This window comes from Equus quagga, chromosome 17 (genome assembly GCF_021613505.1).
Source record: "Equus quagga isolate Etosha38 chromosome 17, UCLA_HA_Equagga_1.0, whole genome shotgun sequence".
Taxonomy (NCBI): domain Eukaryota; kingdom Metazoa; phylum Chordata; class Mammalia; order Perissodactyla; family Equidae; genus Equus; species Equus quagga.
In genome coordinates, this window is record NC_060283.1 from 41,803,498 (window position 1) to 41,827,692 (window position 24,195).

General features: G+C 44.5%; 1 protein-coding gene across 1 annotated transcript in view; it reads left to right on the plus strand.

The window, feature by feature from the left end:
- The first annotated feature begins 2,378 nt into the window (after nucleotides 1–2,378).
- The window catches only part of DNER (delta/notch like EGF repeat containing), a 301,418-nt gene continuing 279,601 nt past the window's right edge, over nucleotides 2,379–24,195 (plus strand). Inside the window, exon 1 of the mRNA XM_046642873.1 lies at nucleotides 2,379–2,789. Coding sequence (XP_046498829.1) covers nucleotides 2,517–2,789 — 273 coding nt within the window. The 5' untranslated portion in view covers nucleotides 2,379–2,516. The remainder of the gene's footprint in view (nucleotides 2,790–24,195) is intronic.

Genomic DNA, 24,195 nt, shown 5'->3' on the forward strand with positions numbered 1-24,195 from the left:
AATATTTGATGTTCTGTAAGTTTGGAATATTATGAACCGAAGGTCTGGATAAGTGAATTTTTAGCTTTTATTTAAACATAGAGCCAACATTATTTTAATAACTTCTGTTAGTGACACAAGGTAATATATCAGTTGGACTCTCTAGTTGGGTATTTGGGGGTCTTGCAGACGGTTGGAAGCTGTCAGCCAAGTACCAAATCAGCCTTCAGAACCAAAGAAAAGACACAATTCTCCCAAAGTGATAATAGCATTAATAAAGTGAACACTTGCATGGTACTTGGTGCACGGATGTTTTGGGGCCAGAGCAGACGATACCATGTTCTATCATCCAGAACTAATTACATGGCTCCACCTATAAGAAAGGGGGCTGGGAGATTGACTCTTCTGCTTTAGCTTGGAGAAAAATGAAATGGTCTTCTATTGTGTCTTCCATAATATGCCTTTTAAAGATTAAAGACAGGGAGAATACTTTTTTAAAAAGCTGAACATTATCTGGAAAATTCAGAAATCACCATCCAGAAAATAAAACCACTGTTAGTTCTTCCATGTTTCAAGGCAATAGGAAATTCACACAGGGGGTTGCTCAGGCAAAAATATAGTGAACTGAAATGTGATTTTAATCAGCTCACAACCTTTCTTACATTTCATTTTGCTCCGTGTGTGTGTTGATGGAAGAGAGTGAGCAGCATTAGTCCATTATTCTGGGATTTTAAGGTAAGAGAAGGGAGTTTCAGGAAAGAATGCACACTCCAAGAGCACGGAAAGAGGAAGAAACACCTGAATGATGAGACTAGTACCAGCAGATGGTGCTGCTGGGGCACAAAATTAAGATTTGTTAGAAAAAGGAGGTATCAGATAAGAGACAGCAGGTGTGAGAGAAAATGTAATAACTGTTTGGACCTACTTGGAGGTTTGAGTTCTCCCTGCTACAGGCAGATCCGTCTGGGTTTTGGTGATTTCTTGCAATGGCCACATGAGTTTTAGGCATCTCCTAAAGCACAAACATCTGACACCTGCTCCTGTGTCTGAGCAGGACCGGGAGAGGCTGTGCAGTTTGCCTCCTGTTTTCACGGCAGACTTTTAGCAGCCCCTGGCTGCTCATCTGTGGCACCCGCATGCATGGGTTCACGTAGAGTCTCCACTTTTTCTTATTTGCCCAGCTTTTACAAAACTGTTTTTGTGTGCCCTGCAAAATTTGTCCAGACTGTCAATCCAAGAGAGTCACAGTTTCTTTTCTCACATGGCCACCTTAAAAACAAGGTCACAAGGACCTGGGAGTCTATATCTAATAAAGGATGTGAAAGGTCAGATGGCGGCAACAAAGGAAGCTGCATTTACTCAGCAGAGCTTGACCTCCTTCGCTGTCAAAGCACGAGCCAGCCTAACCGGGACGTTTAGAAGAGCCCCTCCAAAGTAGGTCACGGTCAACGTTCCTTTTATACCGAGCTCCGTAGTAAATCCTGCCGCTGGCCGGGCTCTTGCGAAGCTGCCTTTCCGAACTGCGTTTTCAGGAGTCTGACAGCGTTCTGGGCTGGGAGTCAACTGACCCACTGGGTTCCAGTCCAGCCTGTCGGGGCCTCAGTTTCCTCCTCAGTTCAACGACAGGGTTGGACACTCTGACCCCGAGGCATCTTTCAGCTCTCCCACGCCACAGCCGCACATTTCTGAGTGGCGCGGCCCGCTCCGCCCTTAGGAAAGGGCCCGCGATCAGGGAGACTCCTCGGTCAGCACCAAGGACAAGGGCCCTGGGGCCAGCTGCGCAGACGCAAGGTCACTTGCGAGCAGGTCCGGCTGAGTGTTCCGGCTCTGGGGTGCGGTGGGGGTGCGGGGAGGGCTGTGTGTCCTGGGGGGAGTGTTGTGGGAGGGGGAGGAGCAGCCCCGGGCAATGAGGTAAGGCCGGTCCCCGCGGCGATCTCACAGATTCTGCGCCAAGAAGCCGCGGTGGCTGCTGCGAGCCGGGGCCGCCCCTCCCTTCGCTGCGCCGCGCCCCCAGCCGCCCTGTCCGGCCCGCGGGGGACGCCCCCGCTGCTCCGCACCGGGAGGCAGCGTCAAGTCCTCCCCTACGCCAGCGTTGACCCCTCCACCTCCTTTCCTTCCCGAGCCCCGCCCAGCTCCCCGCCAGGCCCGCGCCGCCACCGCTGCCCCCTCGGGGTTCTTCTGGACACACCCACGACTCTGACCGCACCCCTCAGGGTTGGGGGCTCCGGGCCGCCTTTCTGCTCCTCCGGCCCCAACTCTCGGTGGGGGAAGGGTCCCCACGCCCCTTTCCTCCCCCGCCCCTTTCCTCCCCCGCCCGCGCCCCCAGAGCCCCGCCCCCGTTTGCCCCGCCCCCACTTGCCCCGCCCCGCAGGCCCCGCCCGCCGTTGCCCCGGGAATCGCGGATCTAGCCTCTGCAGGAGGCGTCCGGCCCAGCGGAGCAGCCCTCGCGCCACCGCCGCCACTCCCGCCGCCACCACCGCCGCCGCCGCGCCCCAGCTCCGGCTCCGGCTCCCGCTCCAGCGCCCACTCGGTCGGCCATGCCGCCCCGCCGCGCCCCGGCACCCGGCGCGCAGCTGCTGCCCGCGCCGGCCCTGCTGCTCCTGCTGCTCGCGGGGCCCCGCGGCGGCTGCCTGGCCAGCCCGGTACCCGCCGCGCCCCTGTCCGCGCAGGGGCCGTGCGCCGCGCAGCCCTGCCGGAACGGGGGCGTGTGCACCCCGCGGCCCGCGCCCGACCTGCAGTCCCCGGCCCCCGTCGGCGAGCCGGGCTACAGCTGCACCTGCCCCGCCGGGGTCTCCGGCGCCGACTGCCAGGTGAGTGGACGCGGGGGGCGCGGGGCGGGGCAGCGGCCGGGGACCCGCAACCTCTCCGCCGTCCGCTGCGCGCTGCCCGGCGCCGGGCTCCAGCTTGTCTGACACTCGCTTCAACCCTTCTGGAAGGGGATGGACCCAGCCTCTCGGCCCTCGTGGACGCGGACCCCTGGCCGACCTTGCGAGTGCCGCTTCCCTGCCTACACTTGTTCTCCGGCCGTGCCAGCCCGCGGCTCTTGGGGCGCGCCGCTCCAGGGCCTGGCAGCGACCCTAGTCCCGGTACTCCTGGCACGAACGACCATTGGCCACCAAGTGGCGCGCCCCTCCCGGCCCGTGCCCAGCCGCGCTCCGCTAGAGCGCGGTCTCGGTGCCTGCCGTGGCAGTGAGAGGAGCCAGTTCTGAGTGTCCCCGGGGAGGTGTTAAGTGTCCAGGTGGCCCCTGCTCAGTGTCCTGCTGGGCCCTGTGTGTGTCGAGGGTGCGCGGTGTGGGCGGCAGATGATGGCGGGCTCCGTGCTAAGCGGTCGGGCACTTTCCTTTCTTTCCTCCACCCTCGAGGGCTCTGACTAGGCAGCCAGAGGCCGAGAGGGCAGCTGCCTCCCCGCGGCCTGCAACCAACCCTTTCTGAGCTTTGGAGGGAATGTTGGAACAGTCGGAGGCATTCGAGAGGACGCTGCGCGTGGGGCTTCGTGTGTCGCCCTCCGGGGTGGATGCTCCTCGAGTCGCACGCTTGGGCGGGCAGCCAGGGCCTGAGCAGGGCGCTGGGGAGCTTCGAGGAAGCGTGGGGCCGTGCGAGGGATGGGAGGTGGCCGGTGGCCGCCCGTCGATTTGGGATTTCCAAGAGAATTTGGCAGAAAATAATAGATGAGGCTGGATTACAGAATGCTAAAGCTCAGTGAAACCTATTATCCTATTAACATCAACATTTTCAATAGGCGATTTGGTAGTGATGTGTGTGCAGGTAAAAATCTTCAAGTCTGTTCCAGGGCAGGCGCAAATAACGAATTTATTAGAAATGATTAAATTAAACCAAGTGTACATGGAACATATCTGGGATCAGATGCTTTCTTTCTTACATTTAGAGTGGAGGAGTTTGTTTCAAATAAATGATGAAAATACTGCAAGAGTTGACTTCGAGAATGCTCAAATGCACTCATTTCTGTCGAGAAGAAAAGCCACATATAATATGATAAGATATGATAGGGTTTAATTTTTTTAATAGAGGTAAATGGGATTGAGAAGCTTGACCTTGACAGCCAGAATTTTCACTATTTCCCAGAATCTATTTTTTCTTTACTAGCAAATTATCAACCTGAATCTACCTTTTCAGTCTTGTGCTCCCCTTCTTTGTTAACTGGTTCCGCTGCGCTTTGACTCCCTTAAAGGGGGTCATAGTGATGACAGTGAGTGTAGAGTACATTTAGGGCATGATGACTCTTTGAGGAAATGCCTGTTGGAGGCATTCTAATCATTAGGATGAAATCTTGCTTCCTAATTTCCCCTGCTGATTGATGATCTATATGACTTCTGCTGAAGAACTGAGTTGCCTGAATGCTTCGATCAAACTGCTCTTCTATTTACTTCTGAATTCCATCCTGGAAAGAAATAGTTGATTTGGACTTGAAGTGTGGTAGGGATGGCCAGGAGTGGGGAGGTGAGAGTGCACATCTGTTTAAGTCAATGGGAAGTAAGACTGGACATTGGGAATTTAACCTGAGATTTTTTTTTGGTGTGACTTTAAAAATAGGTATAAGAACTCTTTATGGAAGGGAAGGACCTCTGTAGGGCTTCCTAAAGGTGACTCACAGAGAAGCATAAATATTTTTTGTCCTAACTAGTGGTTTGATAGATAAGGTAACTCATTCGGAAAAGGGTCATGAACTAATATATAATCCTGCAGGACCAACTGGTGCAAAATAGATTCGGGTTTCCTGTTCAGCTCCCAGTCGAGGCAGCCTTAACTGGATGTTCTGAGTTCGCAGTTGAGGAGAAAGCTAAAGTCACTGTAATTCTAACAGGAACGCTTAGCAAATTTGGAACCTGACCCGGCTTGGTTACCCAGAACTTACTGAGATGATTCAGACCCTTACAACCCATAAAAAATTGATTCCCGATCATTTTAATTTAATCTTTCATGATCTTGCAGTCATACTCGAGACTCATTTTCCATGGGGGAAAAAAGGCAATCTCAGTAGAGAAGTTGAACAGAGAGGAGAAGAACCCCCTACACATACTCAATTATAGATCCAGGAAATGGCTGTTAGCCATTGCAGACGGGGGGGTGGTGGCAGAAACAGAACCTCATGCTCGCTGGGTAAACTGAAAATGGAATTTTACCTGCGTGTGAAGAGAATCCTTTGAATGGAGAGTGCCACCCCTCCCCCAACTACAAATACAGTAATGTTAGCAATGGAAACCTTAGGACCTAACTCTGAAGTTTCTTTTCTTTTCTTTCTTTTTTTTTTTTGTGGAGAAGATTAAGAAAATCATAAACCACTAATTGGGATTAAAATGGATTAAGACTGTCTTCAGTTTTTCTGTGATTGGTTGACATTGGGCAAGCCAACCAGACTGGGTCGAGACGGTGCTTCTTGTATCTCAAGGTGACAGGAACTCACAGGATCTGGGAACTGTGTAGTGTGAAGGGACAATGTGTGGGATTTGAAGCTGGGATGCTCTCATTAAACCTGCTGTGACAGGTGATCTAAACGGACTGAGTCTCATTTGCTCAACTTCAAGGCTAGGATCTACTGAACAGGGTTTGTATGAGTGTGGTTCTCTTTGTGATGTTTGACTACTGACAGCTTTTAAGCCTCACAACTCCGTCTTCCCCTTCTGCCCCACATCTAGGCATCTGATAAGAAAGCCTGGGTGCTCCTTCTTTGCTGTGGGCCATGCAAGCCCCCACCCATGCTATACTGGCACCACCCTCATCTGCAGTAAAACCCCCAAGCCAGTCTCTCCCTTGCTCTCTCAAGCCACTGTAGACCTATTTGCAAGCTGCCTGCATTCCCCAGAGAGCCTCATTATGTGAGCAAGAAAATTTTTCATACCCTGTTGGTGTGTGTGTGACATTTTTAGCCTGGACATCCAAGCCAAATTTTGGGTCGGTGACCATCCTGTCCCTGTGGGGTGTCTATCACAGGATTTTTGGGAGGATTAAATTAATTGAGCATTGTAAGTCACTGATCACCTGGGGTGCCTCCATAAATGTGACCTCTTCTCTTTTCTATCTTTTTAAACTTTTGTGCACATTTCATATGCTCGTTACTGAAATGCATTAGGTCGACAGAACAAGTAGAATCATTTCCTTTTGTCAGATGTAAAAACTGAAGCTCATTTTGATTGAGTGACTAATACAAGTTCTCACATTTTGATACTGCCCTAAAAATTGTGCAACACTTAAAATACATCTTTTCTAAGTCCTCTAACACACTTAAACATATTAAATCATGAGGGTTCAATGGATTCTAAAAATGTGTGTGGAAATCTAACCTACAGAGACATGTTGATGATGATGATGATGATTATGTTGCTGGTGATGGTTGCTAGCTCTTTTCTCAGCAACTGTGTGCCATGTGCCAGCACTATTTTCAGGGTTTTATAGATATAACTCACCAACCCTCCCAGTAGCCTATGAGCTGGGTGCTATAACCATCCCCATCATACAGAGGAAGCACAGACAAGTTAAATGACTGGCCCAGGGTGACTCTACTAGGAAGTGGTTGAGTTGAAATTTGAACCAGGTGGCCTGGCTTGATGCAGAGTTGTAGAGTCTAAAGGATGCTGAGATGAAAGTCCTGCCTTGGCCCTGTTATTTTTAGCTGCGTGACCTGAAGCAAGAGCTGTAACCTCTTTGAGTCTTATCGGTAAAAAGGGGCCGAAGTGGTTTCTGAGTTGGGGCTTCCTCTAAAACGCTCAGCTTGTATGGCTGTGCTCAGCTGGAGTAAAAAGGCTCAGAAATGACAAGAACACAGCCAATTCTCTTTACACCACATACCAAGCAGGACCTTCCCTCCGCGTTAGGACTCTGGGTCCTAGCTCAGGTTATTTTTACCATGACGACAAGCAAATACATGGACACTAAAGAGAAGAAATAGAAATATTTCTGGTGGCTTTGAAAAAACTTCAACTTTAAAAAGTAGAGCCTGCTCTTCTTGGCTTTCTGGTTCATTTGGGGAAGCGGGCAGGTTTCTGCTGGGTTGGTTTTTCTTTGCCGACGCGCAGTGCAGGAACTCCTCCCTTCTCTTGGGCCATCCATCAAAGGTGGGGATTGTTTACATTTGTATTATTTTGCTGTTAAAGCTTTTTTATTTTAATGAAATAATTCTTTGCCAAATATTCGAGCAAGCAGACACCTGTTTGTTTTTTCATATCTTGTTCCCTAGGAATCTTATCCTTCGAGATTATAACGAAAATGTGTCAATTTCTGCACTTGGAGAAAAGAGGGCTTGTGTAGCTGCCTTTGATGCAAGCTAATTTTACTCACTAAGCTGATTCTATAATCCTCTCTTCTGATCAAACATGCCAACTTGAAACAATGGTTCTGCTCCAGATGAATCCCTTCTGGATTGAAGTTGGCTAACAAACAACGACAAAGAACTCCAGTTCTTTGCATAGCATTAGGCTCCTCCACTGGACTTTTTGCACACACATACAGACTTGCATTGTGATATGTGCAAAAAAATGTCCAATATTAGCTGAGATACCAAGAGACATTGCTTCTTTCTCTGGCTTTTCTCTTAACTTTTGTGACCTTGGGAGAGTAATCGAACATCCCAGAACCTCAGTGTTCCTATCTCTAAAATGGACTAATAATGCTTGTCTTATTTTCTTTATAGAAAAGATGCAGTTCATCCATGGGAACATAGTCAAGTTTTTTTTTCAATAAGTATAAAGAAGAACGGGAGAATGAATTTTAAAACATTTTTTTAAAAAGTAAAATATTGCGTAAATGCAAAGTATACTAGGAAAGGATTATGCTTCCTGTATAAAATACGATTACACCAATTTATTGTGTCTGTGATTGTTTTCTTTCAACGAACAGACTCAGCTTTTTCTCCCTACTCGGATGAGTTATGTACAACATAAGTTTTGAAAATGAAAAATTCATTGTATTAACATTTTGATAAATGTGTGGTTCTTTTTATTCTAAAATAAATGAATAATTTCTCAGAAACTTCTCAATGACTTCAAGTTTTCCTTTGAAGTGAACAAAAAAGCTTGTCAAAATTCTTGTAACCATTTTAATAAAAGACATAGATGTTTTTCTTGGTGCTATTAAAATGAAGTGACTTTCTTCTTTTGTTTATTCGGTGCGTTATTAGGAAACATCACTTTCTTTGCTTGGCCACCTGACAAAAACGCATTTCTGTCTTAAGCTTCTTTGCTTAAGCTTCTCATGTGACGTGGTACCATCCAAAATGGTTTTATTTGCGCCCTCACTTCACAGGCGTCAAACAGGAAAGAAAACCTATCTGGAGCTGAAGAGTATCTGAGTCAGAGAGCAGAATGGCTGCATTGTATTTTTAGATCTCCTTACCGATTCAGCAGGCAGCTGTGGTCAGAGCAGCTTAATCCAGAGGCACGGACTACAGAATCTTGCCCCCCAAACAGAACCCCAATAGCATATCAAAGTTATATGGACAGAATTTCTTTATATTTACCCTTTCTCCTCTTCACCTAAATTGGTGCCCAACCTGGCTGCTTCTTAGAGTCACCTGAGAGCTTTAGCAAACATGAGTGGCGGGGTCCTACCGTCTCCCATCCCCTCGGTCCTGACTTAATTGGTTTGGGGTGGGGCCTGGGCACTGGTAGTTTTTATATGCTCTCCAGGTCATTCTGTATGGCCAGGGCTGAGAAGCACCCTCTAGACTTTTGTTCTCTCCCCCTGCAGCCTCTCAGCAGGGAGCACGTGGCATAGGAAAAGAACACAGTTGCACCTGCTCTCGGTCATTCACCTGAAGAGCATCCAGTTTTGAAGGGCCTGGAATTCCTGGCCCTCACCCTCCTCGAGTGGCATAGGTTTTGCATCTCCAAGTGGACTTGATGTCTCCACGAAGGGGACTGATGGGTGGTGTGTGCTGGAGTGGAAAGCGTCCAGGCCTGGGTTGGAATCCAACTTTGAGTGCCCTCAGATAAGTAATTAATTTTCCTGTGGCTTGGTTTCATCACCTGTGAAGATGGGATCCTGATGCCAATATTGAAGGTTGTCGTGGCTTAGAAAAGTGTCCTGCCCACTGACTGGCCCTTAGGAGACACTCAATAAAAGGTAGCCATGGGGCATAGCTATAACAGGAATCTTATTTATTTCATGCTTTTTTTTTTTTTTTTTGATGAGGAAGATTGGCCCTGAGCTAACATCTATTGCCAATCATCCTCTTTTTGCTTGAGGAAGATCATCCCTAAGCTTACATCTGTGCCAGTCTTCCTCTGTTTTGTATGTGGGATGCCTCCATAGCATGGCTTGATGAGCGGTGTGTAGGTCCTTGCCCTGGATCCGAACCGCAAACCCCAGGCCACTGAAGTGGAGCGTGTGAACTTAACTGCTAAGTCACGTTGGTTGGCCCTAATTTCATGCTTTTCTTTACAAGAATGGGGGGACTAGAAAGCCCTTTCTCTTGGACCAAAAACAACAAAAAAAATAGTTTCTTTCCTACCTGACTGCCAAAGAGACTAAAATTCCGTTGGTAGAGATTCATTTCTGTGGTTGTGATGTGTCAGATGCTAGAAGACTTGGGTTGTGGTGCTGACACCCTACAGCACTGACTTCCATTAGTTCCTCCTCTGTATTCTTACCACGGGCTGCCAAGAACGGTGAAAGAACAAGGTGAACCGAGCGTGTGCTGGTGGCCTAGCCTCTTATGGAATCGTTCCTCGCTTTATTTGAGCACTAACCTGTCTTCAGTCAACAATCATGGGTGAGTCTTAGGGCAGTTGTCTCTGACTTCCCGCTCCCTGCTCCCTGGGGTGGGTGAGAGTGGAGCAGGACAGCCGGACTGCGTGCTCCAGGACGACGGGAGCACCAGGCACCCAGACAGCAGACAGGCGGCCAGCTAAGAATGGTTTTAACATTTTTAAATGGTTGGAAAAAATTATATTTTGGGATGCATGAAAATTATATGAAATTCAAATATCAATGTCCATTGATAATGTTGTATTGGACACGGCCGCACCTATTTCTTTGTCCTGTTTGTGACTGCTTATGTGCCCCAACAACAGAGTTGAGTAGTTGAAATAGTATCGCCCACGAAGCTGAAAACAGTTGTTATCTGACCCTTGACAAAGGAAGAAGTTTGCCGAATAGTTCCGTCAACGTTGGTGGAAAGAGTTTATTTTTCCATTTTTATTTATTTGACTTAGCTAAAGGCTGGTCCCCTTTGCTCCCCTTTCCTCTTCTCCCTCCATCCCTTCTTCTTGAAGGGTGTCTAAGGCCGGACTCTATGGGAGATATGTGGACAGATAAACAGAGCCCTTGACTTCCAATTGCTTAAATCTCAAGAGTCATCCTAGTCAGACTTTAACTTTTCATTGTACATCGGGCGTTGGTTTAGTGTGTTCAGAGACCAGTTATAGTCTATTTCCAGGGAGGCGTGTGCAAGTAGGGAAAAGAAATGCTAGCTGTGGGGGTTTGGGGTGTGAATTTAGAGGTTTAGAATCTCCACTCAGTTATTACAAGCTTATGAGCTTTCTTAACTCCAGTTCCATATGCGTAAAGAGGACGGTGAGAAGCATTAAAGAGAGCAGCTTGTAAAACCTCTGGCCCAGAGTTGGCCCTCTGTGCATACACCCTGCTATTTTTATAAAAATGGATGTGATTCTCCTTTTTGTGGCCAAGGAAACATGCCTGGGGTTGTACAGCTCGGTGATGGAGTTGGGGATCTGGGCCCGGGCGTTGTGGCTTTGATCGTAGTGTTATTACTGTGATTCTCTTGCACTTGCTTTAAACTGCTCCGTGGTTTATGGCTTTCAGAGTCAGCGCTGGAGGGGAACGGCGGAGGAAAAAAGGAAAATGGGTTCCAGTTCTGGCAGTTTTAGTTTCTGTAGGGATGCTTTGCGTTTGTGTAATCTTAAGGTTTTTCTTTCTTAAAGAGAGAGAAAAGGCATAGGACTTTCGCAAAAGACTGAGGATTTGAGCAACAACGTCAGAGTCCTTAAAAGAAAGGCGCTTGAAAAGAGAAGCGTGTCTGCTATCTTCTGCTAACACTTCCTGAAAGCCAGCACATCCTTTAGAATTTCAATGCTGGCACTTATCTGCTGCTTGTAGTTAATTTACAGGAGCGTTTGTAATTACTTTCGGGCTTCAGAGGTGGGTTGAAACTCCTTTATGGAAGGCATTCTGTGGCGGGAGTAATCACAAGGGAGGAGGAGGATGCTGTCCCTCTGTTCCCTGGGAAATCAGAACCGCAGATCTGTAGTAAATGGGTTGATAACCGCCGAGAGGAAGGACAGACAGCCCAATAAGGATGGTTGCCAGTTTGCTACAGTGTTCAGGTCAGATTTCTGAAAAATGTTATTTGGAGCCAAGTCCTTTGTTTAATCTTCAAGCAAAATGGAATATATTAGAACAGGAAAAATGTTAAACATATCCTCAGTATATTGACTTAGAAAGGGAAGACAATATAGGGAGCATGAAAAGAAAACCCAAACCCCTTATTTCCAACTGACCTCCCCTATTGTTCCTTAGACGAAGGATTTCCAGACTCTTTTCTTTTTATTAAGGTCTAACGTACATACTGTCAAATTCACCCTTTTGAGCCTTCGATTCTATGCATTTGGATATACAGTTGTACAATCAAGATATAGAACAGCTCATCACCCCCCCAAATCTCCTCATGTCCCTGTATAAAGGGTAAACCCCCTCCCCAGCCCCTGGCCACCACTGGTCTGATTTCTGTCCTTATAGTTTTGTCTTTTCCAGAATGTCATGTGAAAGATGACATGAGTGGAGCCATGTTAAAATGGAGCCAGAATAGCGGTTTCAGAGGAATTGCCTTGCGCATCTTGTTTTCTTTATCTTCCAAACTGGACCAAACTACCAACCATCTAAGAACTCAATAAGGACAAGAATGTCCTGTTTGTAAAGACTGATGAAATTGGACTTTGCTGATGATCAAACAGCTGACCAACCAATGAAGTACGAGTCTGGCCTTTTGCCTGATGCCCGAGTCTGAAGCCAATCTCTGAAGGACAAACCCAGCCTTAGCTCATCCAGCGCCAATGAACTCTTCTTTAGCTCAGTTTCCCTCATCCTCCCTTTTCCCCTAAAAACCCTGAGCCCCTCTTCTGTAATCAGGACACTATTTGGGTTTCTACCTGAATCTGTCCCTGGAATTGTAATTCTTTGATCCCCAAATAAGTGCCTCTCTGCCTCTCATTTTGGCTCTTTATTTTTAGGCTAACAGTCGTATAAATAAAATAACACAACATGTGTGCTTCTTCCACTTAGCATAATGCTTTTGAGGTTGGTCAATATGTGACATGTATCAATAGTTTGTGTTTTTTTTATTGCTGAGTAGTATTCTATTGTATGGATATACGACAATTTACCCTTCCACCAATAGGTGACATTTGGTTTGTTTCCAGTTTTTGATGATTATGAATAAAGCTGTCATAAACATTCACATACAGGTCTTTAAGTGGACATATGTTTTCATTTCTTTTGAGTAAATCCTAGGAGTGGGATTTTGGGGCCATATGGTAAGTACATATTAAACTTTATAAGAAGCTGCCAAGGTATTTTCCAGGATGGCTGTACCATTTTGTATTCCCATTAGCAATAAATGAGAGTTGCAGTTGTTTGCATCCTTGTTAAAGTTCTTGGCTTTATTGATGATTTAGATTTTGGTTATTCTAATAGGTGTGTGGTGGCATCACATTGCGGTTTTAATTTGCATTTTCATAATGATTAATGATGTTGAACATTTTTTTAATGTGCTAGTTGCCATCCATAGCTCCTCTTTGATGAAGCGTCTTTTCAAATAAGTTGGGAGAGTTCTTTCTACATTTTGTATATAAATACTTTATTAGATATGTGACTTGCAAATACTTTCTCCCAATCTGTGGCTTGTTTTTTCATTTTCTTAACAGTAGTTTTAGAAAGGCAGATTTTTAATATTGCTGAAGTCTAATTTATCAATTTTTTCCTTCTGTGATTTGTGCTTCTTTTTGTCCTAAGAAATTTTTTCCTAAGCCAAGGTCACAAAAATTTCCTCCTATGTTTTCTTCCAAAATTGTATTATTTTAGGTATTACATTTAGTTCTCTGACCCATTTTGAGATAATATTTGTATGTGGTGCAAGGTATGGGTAGCTTTTATTCATTTTTGGCATGTGGGTATCCACTTGTTCCAGAAACATTTGTTGACAAGACTGTCTATCTCCACTGAATTATCCTGGCACTTTTGTTGAAAATCATTTGACCATACGTATGTGGGTCTATTTCTAAACTCTATTGTTTTCCATTGGCTTTGTATATCTATCCTTTTGCCAATTCCACATTGGCTTCTCTACTATAGTTTTATAGTAAGTGTTGAAATCAGGTTGAGTGAGCCCTTTAAATTTGTTCTCCCTGTGCACCCCCACTGTTCCCCAAATCGTTTTGGCTATTCTAGATCCTTTGGAACTTGCTTTCTAGAACAGCATAGAAGAGGGAGTTGGGGAAACACACTTCTCCCAAGCACATGTTGAGATGACAGGGACTCCAAGAATCAGAATGGCATTTCATGCCTAGATAGAAATTGGGGTTCCTAAACTGGAATCTACGGATGGTTTTGAGATGCCCTGAGAGCCAAATTTTGTATGGATACGTTACCCTGGGGAATGGCTCACAAGTTTCATGAGATGCTAGATGAAGTCATCCACCTATAAAAGAACCACTGGAACGGGGGTAGAAGAAGCTGGTGGAATGCATGGCAGACTTCTGGACATAGACTAAGGCATTGGACCAAGAGCCAGCCTGGGACCATGAAGTGGCCCCAAAGTAGGGTTGCCAGATAAAGTACAGGATACTCAGATAAGTTTGAATTTCAGATAAACAATGAATTTTGTTTCGTGTATGTCCCAAATATTGTACATTGTTTTATTTGAAATTCGAATTTAACTGGGAGTCCTATATTTTTAATTTGCTAAACCTGGCAACCCTCCCCCCACAGCTTGACTAATCCTTGCTCTGATTCCCAGCTTTTTTCTGAAGGGTTCATCAATGGCACTTTGAATTCTTGCCAAATAATTACATAAGGCAAATTGTATTAACTTGCATTTAAAATATTAATTTAGCTCATAGCTTGACATCTTCATGGGCCCTTTTAAGTGCAGCTGTCAAACTGTGTTAGGGCATTAAAAACCTGTGAAAATGTGATGAGAAAGGCCCATCGGTAAATCTATCTTACCCTCTCCCACCTCTTCTGCTACCTCATGCCTCTGCAGTACTCATTGTTTACATTTTGATGTGTAGTTTTACATTTTCCTCTCTGTGTATGTAAACATATACAAAGCATATGTCAATACTCATATATACCTGCAACTATTTTATACAAAAATTAAATGATCCTATATGTACTGTTCTGCAATCTTTTAGACAATCTACTTTGAACATCTTACTATGTCTTAAAACATGAAAGCCAACCTATTCTTTTTGATGGCTAAGTAATATTCCATGTGTGAATACTTTCGTATTCAGTCTTTACTGAAGCACATTGTTTCCATTTTTTCCATTGTAAATAATGTTGTGGGGCCGACCCTGTGGCCAAGTGGTTAAGTTCGTGTGCTCTGCTTTGGCGGCCCAGGCTTTCACCGGTTTGGATCCGGGGCGTGGACATGGCACTGCTCATCAGGCCATGCTGAGGCGGTGTCCCACATGCCACAACTAGAGGGACCCACAGCTAAAATATACAACTGTGTACTGGGGGAATTGGGGAAAAAAAGCAAAACAAAAAACAAACAAAAGAAACCAAAAGAAGATTGGCAACAGTTGTTAGCTCAGGTGCCAATCTTTAAAAAAAAAATGTTGCAATGAATGTATATATACACACATATATATGTATATGTATGTCAAAAGTTACACATTTTTTTTTTAAAAGATTTTTTAATTTTTTCCTTTTTCTCCCCAAAGCCCCCCCGGCACATAGTTGTATATTCTTCGATGTGGGTTCTTCTAGTTGTGGCATGTGGGATGCTGCCTCAGTGCGGCCTGATGAGCAGTGCCATGTCTGCGCCCAGGATTTGAACCAATGAAACACTGGGCCGCCTGCAGCGGAGCGCGCAAACCCAACCACTCGGCCACGGGGCCAGCCACAAAAGTTACACATTTTAAACATTCTAATAAATATTGCTAAGTTGCCATCGGAAAAGGTTAGACAATTTTGTGTATTTACCACCAGCACGTGAGAATGCCTGTTCACTCACATTTTTGTCAATCTGGTATTCCAAATTTTATTCTATTTTTTTATGTTAACTGGTAGATAAAACATGGTATCTCATTGGTTCTCTTTGCATTTTAAAATTTGTGACTGAGGGAGAGCATTGCTTATGAATTACCTGTTCTTATTTTGCCTAATTTTCTTTTGGGTTTCTCATTTTTTTTCATTGATTTGTAATAACCCTTTGTTAATGAAGGAAATTAGCCCTTTGTCCTTTTTGTATAAGTATTTTTTCCATTTGTCTTTTTTCTTTTGATTCTGCTTATTCTCATTATTTTGCCCTTTCGAAGCTTATATCTTTTGGTTCTTATGTAGCCAAACTCATCAATGGAGTGGTTGATACATTTTAATTAGAGCTTTAATGTTTGATACCAATACTATACTGTACAATATTTTGAGAATTACCCATTTGAGCCAGGAGTTTGCTTTTGAAGAAGTCCATTTTGGCCAAGATTTACATTGATAAGACTGATCCTGTTGTCTCTAGAATGTACCATTAAATATAGCCCCAGTTTGTGCCTATTTTAAGAAGGGTTGGCATAGATTTTTCAAATCATATTTAAATGCTTTATAATTTATCTTGACATTTTTTGAGGCTGGAACACTACCACTTCATTTACTTTTTCAAAAGAACTATTCAGCATATTTTTTCCTTTAATAACTGGCATGGGTTCCATAGTAATTTGTTAAAATCACTAAGTTAATTTTAATGGCATTATTGGATAATGGAGTAGTTCTTAAAAGTTCTTGATGGTGTAATGGTCTGATTTCAAAAAGTGTTCAGACAGGCTTGGGCAGAAAAAGGCTCATCTTAATATTCAGCAAAATGCAAATTTCCCTTATGCTTTAATCTCCATATTGTATTTTTAGCTCTTTTCCCCTTGAGAACGACCTCTTTTCTCCTGACCAGGGATTTTTGTGGTCCGCTATCTTCATTTGCACTCTTTAAGATTGGCTATTGGCTTTTTTGATTGTGCAAAAGGGAATTCTTTTATTTCTGTAGAAAAGCCTCATAATGAGAGAAAGGAGAGAGACGGAGAAATGAGAACTGATATTAGCATTTCTATGAGGCCGAAAATAAACTCTCAGCTGGAGAGAAGTAAATTTCATATTATTATTTTTTCTTTTACAAAGGGAGAGGAGGACAGAGGTGGGGTGGGGATTTTGGACTATACTGACAAAGGGAAGTCACTCTCCTTTTTGTTTCCTAGGGAAAAAAAATGCTATTATTATTTTCAGCCTGAATGGTGTTTAAAAAGGATGCTAAAGGGCCGGCCTGGTGGCGCAGCGGTTAAGTTCACACGTTCCGCTTCTCGGCGGCCCGGGGTTCGCTGGTTCGGATCCCGGGTGCGGACATGGCACTGCTTGGCAGCCATGCTGTGGTAGGCGTCCCACGTATAAACTAGAGGAAGATGGGCACGGATGTTAGCTCAGAGCCAGGCTTCCTCAGCAAAAAGAGGAGGACTGGCAGTAGTTAGCTGAGGGCTAATCTTCCTCCAAAAAAAAAAAAAAAAAGGATGCTAAAAATGATGCTGGCACCTTTTTAAAAATCATGATCAGATTTGATGTGAAGCTTCCCTTGCTCCCCTCCCCTTCAGTGGACCCTACAGATGTTCTGTATGCTTAAAAGAGGTGTTTTTCAAGCAGAGCCTGAGGGAATTTAGGCAAAGTCAAGAGCTCTTTCTCCTAGCTGAGGTCTTTCCTACTAGTATATGCGTATGTTTGTGATTCCCTTAAAAACGGCCTCCTCAGTGAAGATGGGCCTTCTTTCCCAGAAAGGAGAGTCTTTATTCTTGTCAGAGCTCACCAACAGACCTGCTTCCTTTGTGGTTCCTCCCAATCAAGAGCTGCTTGCTTCTTGACGTAAACTCCTAGCCAGAAACCTGGAAAGAAGCATATCTTACTGGAGAGTTCTAGCATTCCATTCTTAGAGCTCTGACCACAGCGCGTTAGAAACTTAATGCATAGGAATGAACATCAGTGGATGTTGTATATATTGTGGTAGATAGACAGTAAAGTCCTGACAGGTCCTGTGGTTTCTCATATCCCATACAGCCTGTATCCTATGCCATCCCAGGTATATCCATGGGATCTGTGCTATCTTAAAAAGTTTTTTTTTTTATTGAGGTGAATTCACATAATATAAAAGTAATCATTTTAAGGTGACCAATTTCAGTGGCATATAGTACATTGACAGTGTTATGCAATCAACATCTCTCTCTAGTTCCCAAATATTTTTATCACCCCAAAAGGAAATACTCCCCACTCATTAAGCAGATGCTCCCCACTTTTTGCTCCCCCCAGTCCCTGGAAACCACCAGTCTACATCCTGTCCCTGTGGATTTACCTATTTTTGATATTTTGCGTAAATGGAATCATACATATGCGACCTTCTATGCATGGCTTCGGTCCCGCAGCATCATGTTTTTGACATTCAGTCACGTTGTAGCATTATCAGTACTCATTCCCTTTTATGGTTGAATAATATTTCATTGCATGTATCTACGACATTTTGTTTGTCAATTCAACAGTTGGTGGACATTTGGGTTATTTCTACCTTTTGGCTATGATGACTAGTGCTGCTGTAAATGTGCTGTAGAATTAATTGTTGGAGTACCTGTTTTCAATATTTTTTGGTATACACCTAGGAATGGAATTGCTGGGTCATATGGCAATTCTATATTTAACTTTTTGAGGAATTGCCCAATGGATTTCCATCCATATTATCTTCTTACATATCCTGAGCCCCAGGATCCTCCTGGGATGGTTACTTGCAGCCTCTGCTCACTGCCAGGTTGATGTCTTCTTGCTACCCTTCTTACCTGGGCACACAGCGTCCCAGATATTCCTTTCCTGGCCTGGTCTGTGGCCCTGGTTCCCCAGGACACTCTGCTTGCCCAAATCTGTGTTCTCTTCATGTACAGGCCCAGCCTCCGGTGGCTCCGTCCCAGGAGGGCCTGCCCAGTGGACAGCTCTGTTCTCTAGCTCAGCCCTCAGGGCTCAGGCCCTGAGCACTGCCCCCTCCATTCCAATGATTCATGCCTCATTCTAGTTCCTGTTGTCTGCTGAGCTCCTTTGGGAGAAACAGAGAGCTTGCCGGGGCATTTGAACCACGGTGAATGAGTGACCCTAGATGTCATTGGTCCAATTGCCTTATTTCACTGAGAGGACCAGAAAGCTGAAAAATGTTGTGCAAGGCCATCCAGATCATAAGTGGCCGCACAGCGTTTGAGAAAGGTCTTTGGCGTCTGGTTGGGTGGCCTCCAGATGTCCTATGCAGTCGCCTTCTCCTGGGCCCTGGCACCCATCAGGCACATTCAATACGTCACAAGGAGAAATGGAGCCTCCCCAATAATCACTGTGGATTGCAATACCGTCTGAGGCGACTTGTTTGTTAAAGAACTAGCTCATGTGGGTTTATGTACTTATATTAGCACTTATATTGCTAGCTTTTAATGAGCTCAGTATAATTGAGAAATCAAGTGGGCTAGGGGGTGGGACCCCCTGCCCTGATGATGATGAGCCAAGCGGGGCTGCAGGCCTGGAGATCACTGGTTGCTTAGCAACCACTGCCAAGCTACTTGGTTCTTACAACCTGAACCTGGTTCATGTCCTACGGGACTGGGATTTGGGAGTGTGGATTAGAAAGGAGTGGGAACGGGTTGTTTTGTAGGCTCAGTATGGCACCTACTGCACAGATCTCCCCTCAACCAAAACAAACAAACCAAAAAACAAGCCACCTTCAGGGAGGTGGCAGCTGCTGGCAACTCTGGATAGTTTGTGGCTCAGAAAAGCTCATAAAACAATTGAATCCTCAGATCAAGGGCTCGGCGTGAGCCTCTGCTGACCATCCTTCCCTGCATTCCCATGACTTGGAGTCGTCCAGACCTGTCCGACTCACAGTCTGACAGGGAGGCGCTTTTTTGTAGAACACTGGGAGAGGGGAAGGGGTGGTGTTCTTTGCTTTTCAATGCAAGGCTAACGATCTGGGGAACTCACCCTTCCACTGGCAATTTCTGAGCACTGACTAAAAGGGTGTTGGAAGAGGTCATCAAGAGGACGTGACCGCCAGTTGACCTGTGAGCTGGACCCAGGCAATTGGAGGCTCCTCACCTCCTCCCCGACCTTGGAATGTATGCTATGCCCACCATTCCCACGGTGGGAGCCATTTTCAAGGACACAGCCTTGAGAGAGAAAGGTGTTGTTGAGAACATCTGGACCTAGTTAAGGCCTCTGTATAAACTTTTAAGATTCGGCGGGTGGGTGTGGAGATCTACTCGTCTTGCAGCCACCCAAGACAAGTCTTGTATGTAAATTCCCTTGCTTATTAAACTTGCCACCTACCAAACTGGAGTGGTCTGCCTCTTTCTTTGGTCCCTCCTTGCCCTCTGGTTACGGGGACCTGTTTCAGATTTCACCCGGGGAGCCCCCGAGTTTGCGAACCAACAAATGGCAACACATTTCCTAGACTTTTAGAGCTTGGAGGGATCCTGGAATTTGTCTTGGCCAGTTCTCTAACTTTTCAGAAGAAGGTGAAGGCCAAAGAGGCAAATGTCAGAGTCAGGAGTGGAATATTGCTGACTCCCCATCCAGGGCTCTCTTCACCACAGCATCTAAGCTCAGACATTCCTAACACTGATGACAGTCTTCTGGCCGGTGGGAGTAGGTGGGGCTTTACAATATAAATGTTCTTATTCAGATTCAAATCAAATATTCAGTTACTTACATGCCTGGCTGTGTGTGAGGTTCCTTCCTTTATTTTATGTTTCTTTAATCCTCATGTTTCTTTGGAGGAGGCATCTCCTCTACTTGATGGTTGAGGAGACTGGAATGGACAGAGGTTCTTGGTGACTTGCCTATGCAGCAGGTGAGTTGAGATTATAATCCCCTGTCTACAAATGCGGTGCTTTCTTCACATTATCACAGCTGTCTGCTCATCCCTGTAACATATAAGAAAAATTCCTTCTACAAGATGCTGAGCACCGTTCCGAAATACATTCCATTCAGTTGAACACTATGTGGAATGAGTTGGGATGGTAATCCTTGCATCATTTTATTTTTTGGCAATTAAGAGATATCTTCAATGGGCAGGCCATTGTTTTAAGAGAAGACTCCTAATGTAAAACCATTTTCATCTGGATCAGAAACAATTTTTCTGCATAACTTAATGATTTTGCCCAGTACCTTCATAAATAACTGTTAAAAGTGTGATTTTTGTATTTTAACTTACAGAAAATCTCTAAAGATAAAATGTTTTATTAAAATAGTAATTAACTTGCTTAATCATTTGTAATATAAAATTTAGTAATTTGGTTAATCACAGCTAAAAGCCAATAGAAGTACTGATTTTAAGACGATTCTGATTTCTATGTTTGCGTATGAACAGACCAGAAATATAATGAAGTATTTGAGTTTATTAAGTAGACATATAGTGTCTTACATATGAATGCATTAAGCATTCCTATAATAACTTTAGTAATTAAGTTATGTCTAATTTTTGCATCTTATGGATGAGAAAAATGAAGACCAGAGAAACATCTTCCACACTGTACATATTAATTAGAGCTCTTTGCATTGCAAGCAACAGAAAACTCAATTCAAATAGCTTAAGTGAGAAAGGAGGTCTGTAGATTCATGTGGCTGAAAAGTATAGGCATTGTGGTGTCAGGGGGCTCAGCTTATGTTGCCCGGGCCACGAGTCTCTCCGTCTCTCAGCCCCATTTTCCTCTGTATTGGCTCTATGCTCAGATTCCAGATGGTGACCCCTGGCAGCTCCAGGCTCACACTATCCTTCCTTCCAGCAATCCCAAAGGAACAGAGAACCTCTCTTTTCCAGTTGCACTAGAAAGTCCTGAGATTAGCTCTGGTTGGACTGACTTGGGTCATGTGCATCTCTGAACCAATCATTGAGGCTGGGGGTTGGATTCTGCTGATTGGCCAGGCTTGGGTCATGTGACCACCATTGGACTAGCCCGGTCAAACCACATGGACCAAGACTGGAAGAAGATCCCTTTTCTTAAGGTAATTGGGATACTATCCTTAGAACAAGGGGAAATAGGTGTTGAGAATGAAGTCAACAGATTCCAAATATGCGCTACTGCCTTTCTCTTTGTGGCTATTCCTTATGTTCGAATGGTGTCTCAAGAATGAATTCCTTCTGTCTGCCTCTTTGCATCCATTGATCTGTCCTGTTGGGACTTCTTGCACTTTTTATGGTGGCTGTGTGTAAATTTCATTGCCCATATTAATTTCTGTTGTTCTTATTTTAAGTGATAATCTATTGGAGAGCATATCAGGATAAAGTAGTTTCAAAATACTGTAATATATGTTTTAGGAGGACTCTAAGTATTGAGTGATCTCTCTCTCACACATACACATACACACAACACTGACATAATTTTAGAAAATGCGTATGTGTTTCAATATCTCATGTTCCAGAACTATCCAGAGTTGTTTATCTGATATGCCGTTTCACTTTGATGACACACACATTTAAATTGACGAAACGATCACAGGTGATAATGAGCTGAAGTTCTCTCATCAGTTAAGGGACTCTGAAGCAGAAGTGACTGTTCCAGGGATTGGAATCTGTTCAGTGGTTGACGTAGTAGGGGGCATAAGACTTGGAATCAGTTGCTGGCTTGGCCACTTGTTAGGATGGGGAGAGCGTTTATTGCGTTGTAGGAGAGAAGTTCACACAGCTGACTAGAAGAGAGGACTTCAAGTCAATCAGTCAATCAATGGAGGAGAATAGACAACTCTCCTGTGCAGAAGAATCTCAAGTAATTGATTGATACACTCTTCCCACAAGGAGGGGAGCCAACCCCCTCCTCCTTAACCGAGGACCGTACATAGTGACTTCCTTCCAAAACATACAGTGTGCAAAGTGGGGGAAAAGCAATCTTACAGTGGGGGAGCCTCACAGGCACTACCTCAGCCAGGTGATCAAGGTCAACCTCAACATCAACTTATTAACAGTGGTAAGTCATGTTAATAGCGTGTACTGTTGACATGAAGTGTTGAAGATAGCACTTTACTTCTGTGGTTTTCCTCCCTCAAATTCATAATCCTAGTCTAATCATGAGAAAAACAGCAGAAAAATCCTAATTGAGGGGCATTCTGCAAAATACCTGACCAGTACTCCTCAAAACTGTCAAGGTCATCAAAAACAAGGAAAGCCTGAGGAAGAAACTATCACAGCCAAGAAGAGCCGAGAAGTCATAATGGCTAACTGTAATATGGCATCCCGTAACAGAAGAAGGACACTAGGAAAAAACCTAAGGAAATCTGAATGAAGAATGGACTTTGGTTGGTAATAATGTGTCAATATTGGCTCATTAATTGTGACAAATGTGCCATACTAATGTAAGATGTTAATAATAAGGGAGACAAGGTTTGGGGTATATGGGAACTCTCTGTCCTAGCTTCGCAACTTTTCTGTAATTCTGAAACTATTATAAAATAAAAGAGTTTATTAAAACAAAATGAACTTCACTCACTTCAACAAAAAATGTTTTATCAAATGCTGGTTCCATTCACGCCCTGGCACTGGGCAGACCAAGATGAATTAGATGTGCTCTCTGCACACTGCCGTCACTAGATGGGAAAACAGGCTCAGGGAGGCTCAGTGACTTGTCCAAAGCTGCTCAGATTGTAGAAGAGCAAAGTCCTGTCATTCCTTGAGATTCTGAAACTGAATGTGTAAGACGTATTTTGCTTTATAGGCAAAAGAGGAAAAAACATCGCAACCCCCTCCATTAGTGGTTCTCATCCCTGGCTATCTATGAGGTGAGCTCTAGGTGAGTTTTAAAAATGCAGATGCCTCGGTCCTACTCCAGACCTCCTTCACCAGAATCTTTGGGGGTGGTGTCTGAGCATCAGATTAAAAAAGGAGCCCCCCCCCCCCCGCCCCAGGTGATTCTAATGGGCAGCTATGACCCGGGGCCGCTGGCCCAGGTTATTCATGCAGCTCATATAATGCATTTTTGTGTTATTTGGAATATCATCTTTTTTCTACTTTCTTGGTTGAGAGTGTGGTTTGGTTTCTTCCACTGATATCGGTCTGCTCCAAGAAAAAGTAAGCCTTAGCTGAAAAGTGTGGCATGGTTATGGTGGGCATTGATCAAATTCAAATTGGCAGTTCTACGTTATCGTCCTGTCCTTGTATTTATCCGGTCTGTGAGATTCTACGTTACTTATCCAGTCCCTTCACTCATTGGACCCAGGCATTTGAATCTTGGTTCTGTGGCCTTGAGCGAATTACTTAACATCTCTGAGCCTCATTTCCCTCATCTTTAAATGTGGCCTAATGAAGTGTCTCTCTTCTGGTTGTGGTGAAGGCGACAACAATGCAGGTACCAGCTGAACACATGGCAGGCTTTGTCCAGTCATTTGTCATCCCCTTTTTGTCCACCAGTACCTTTCGATCTCTGTGGGGAAGAATTTCCCAAAGTCTTTTTTCTTTTTTAAATAAATTTCCCTGCACATTTGGCCCTAAAGCCTGTAGGAAGTAGCCTCAGATGTTTGCAGAATCATCTGACATATTTTTTACAAGGCATCTAAGGATTTACTTTTCCTGGTTGCTTTAGTCTAGGCTCCTTTAAGAGCAACTAGAAAAGAAGTTTAATTTTACTCATTTTGCTCTGCAGGGGTCACTGGAATAGATTAGTGAAGATGACTTTTGTTTGTCTCTGTCACCCTTGTGTTGACTTGAAATGACAATCATCGTAGTGGAGGGTCAGTTGTCTTCAAACTAAGTCCTGAATGTGTACTTTGTGGTTCATAATTCACCCTGATGAGGGCAGTTGTGGTGTCTAATGGTGAGTAAGATATGTCACAGGGCCACTATTATAATACAAACGAAGCATTTTGCTAAGGCATCCATCACTTGTAATGATCTCCCTCAAGACTCAAGATTGGATCCATTGCTTTATTGTGTTCAACTTTTAAATTTTTTTTTTGGTGAGAAAGATTTGCCCTAAGCTAAGCTCATTG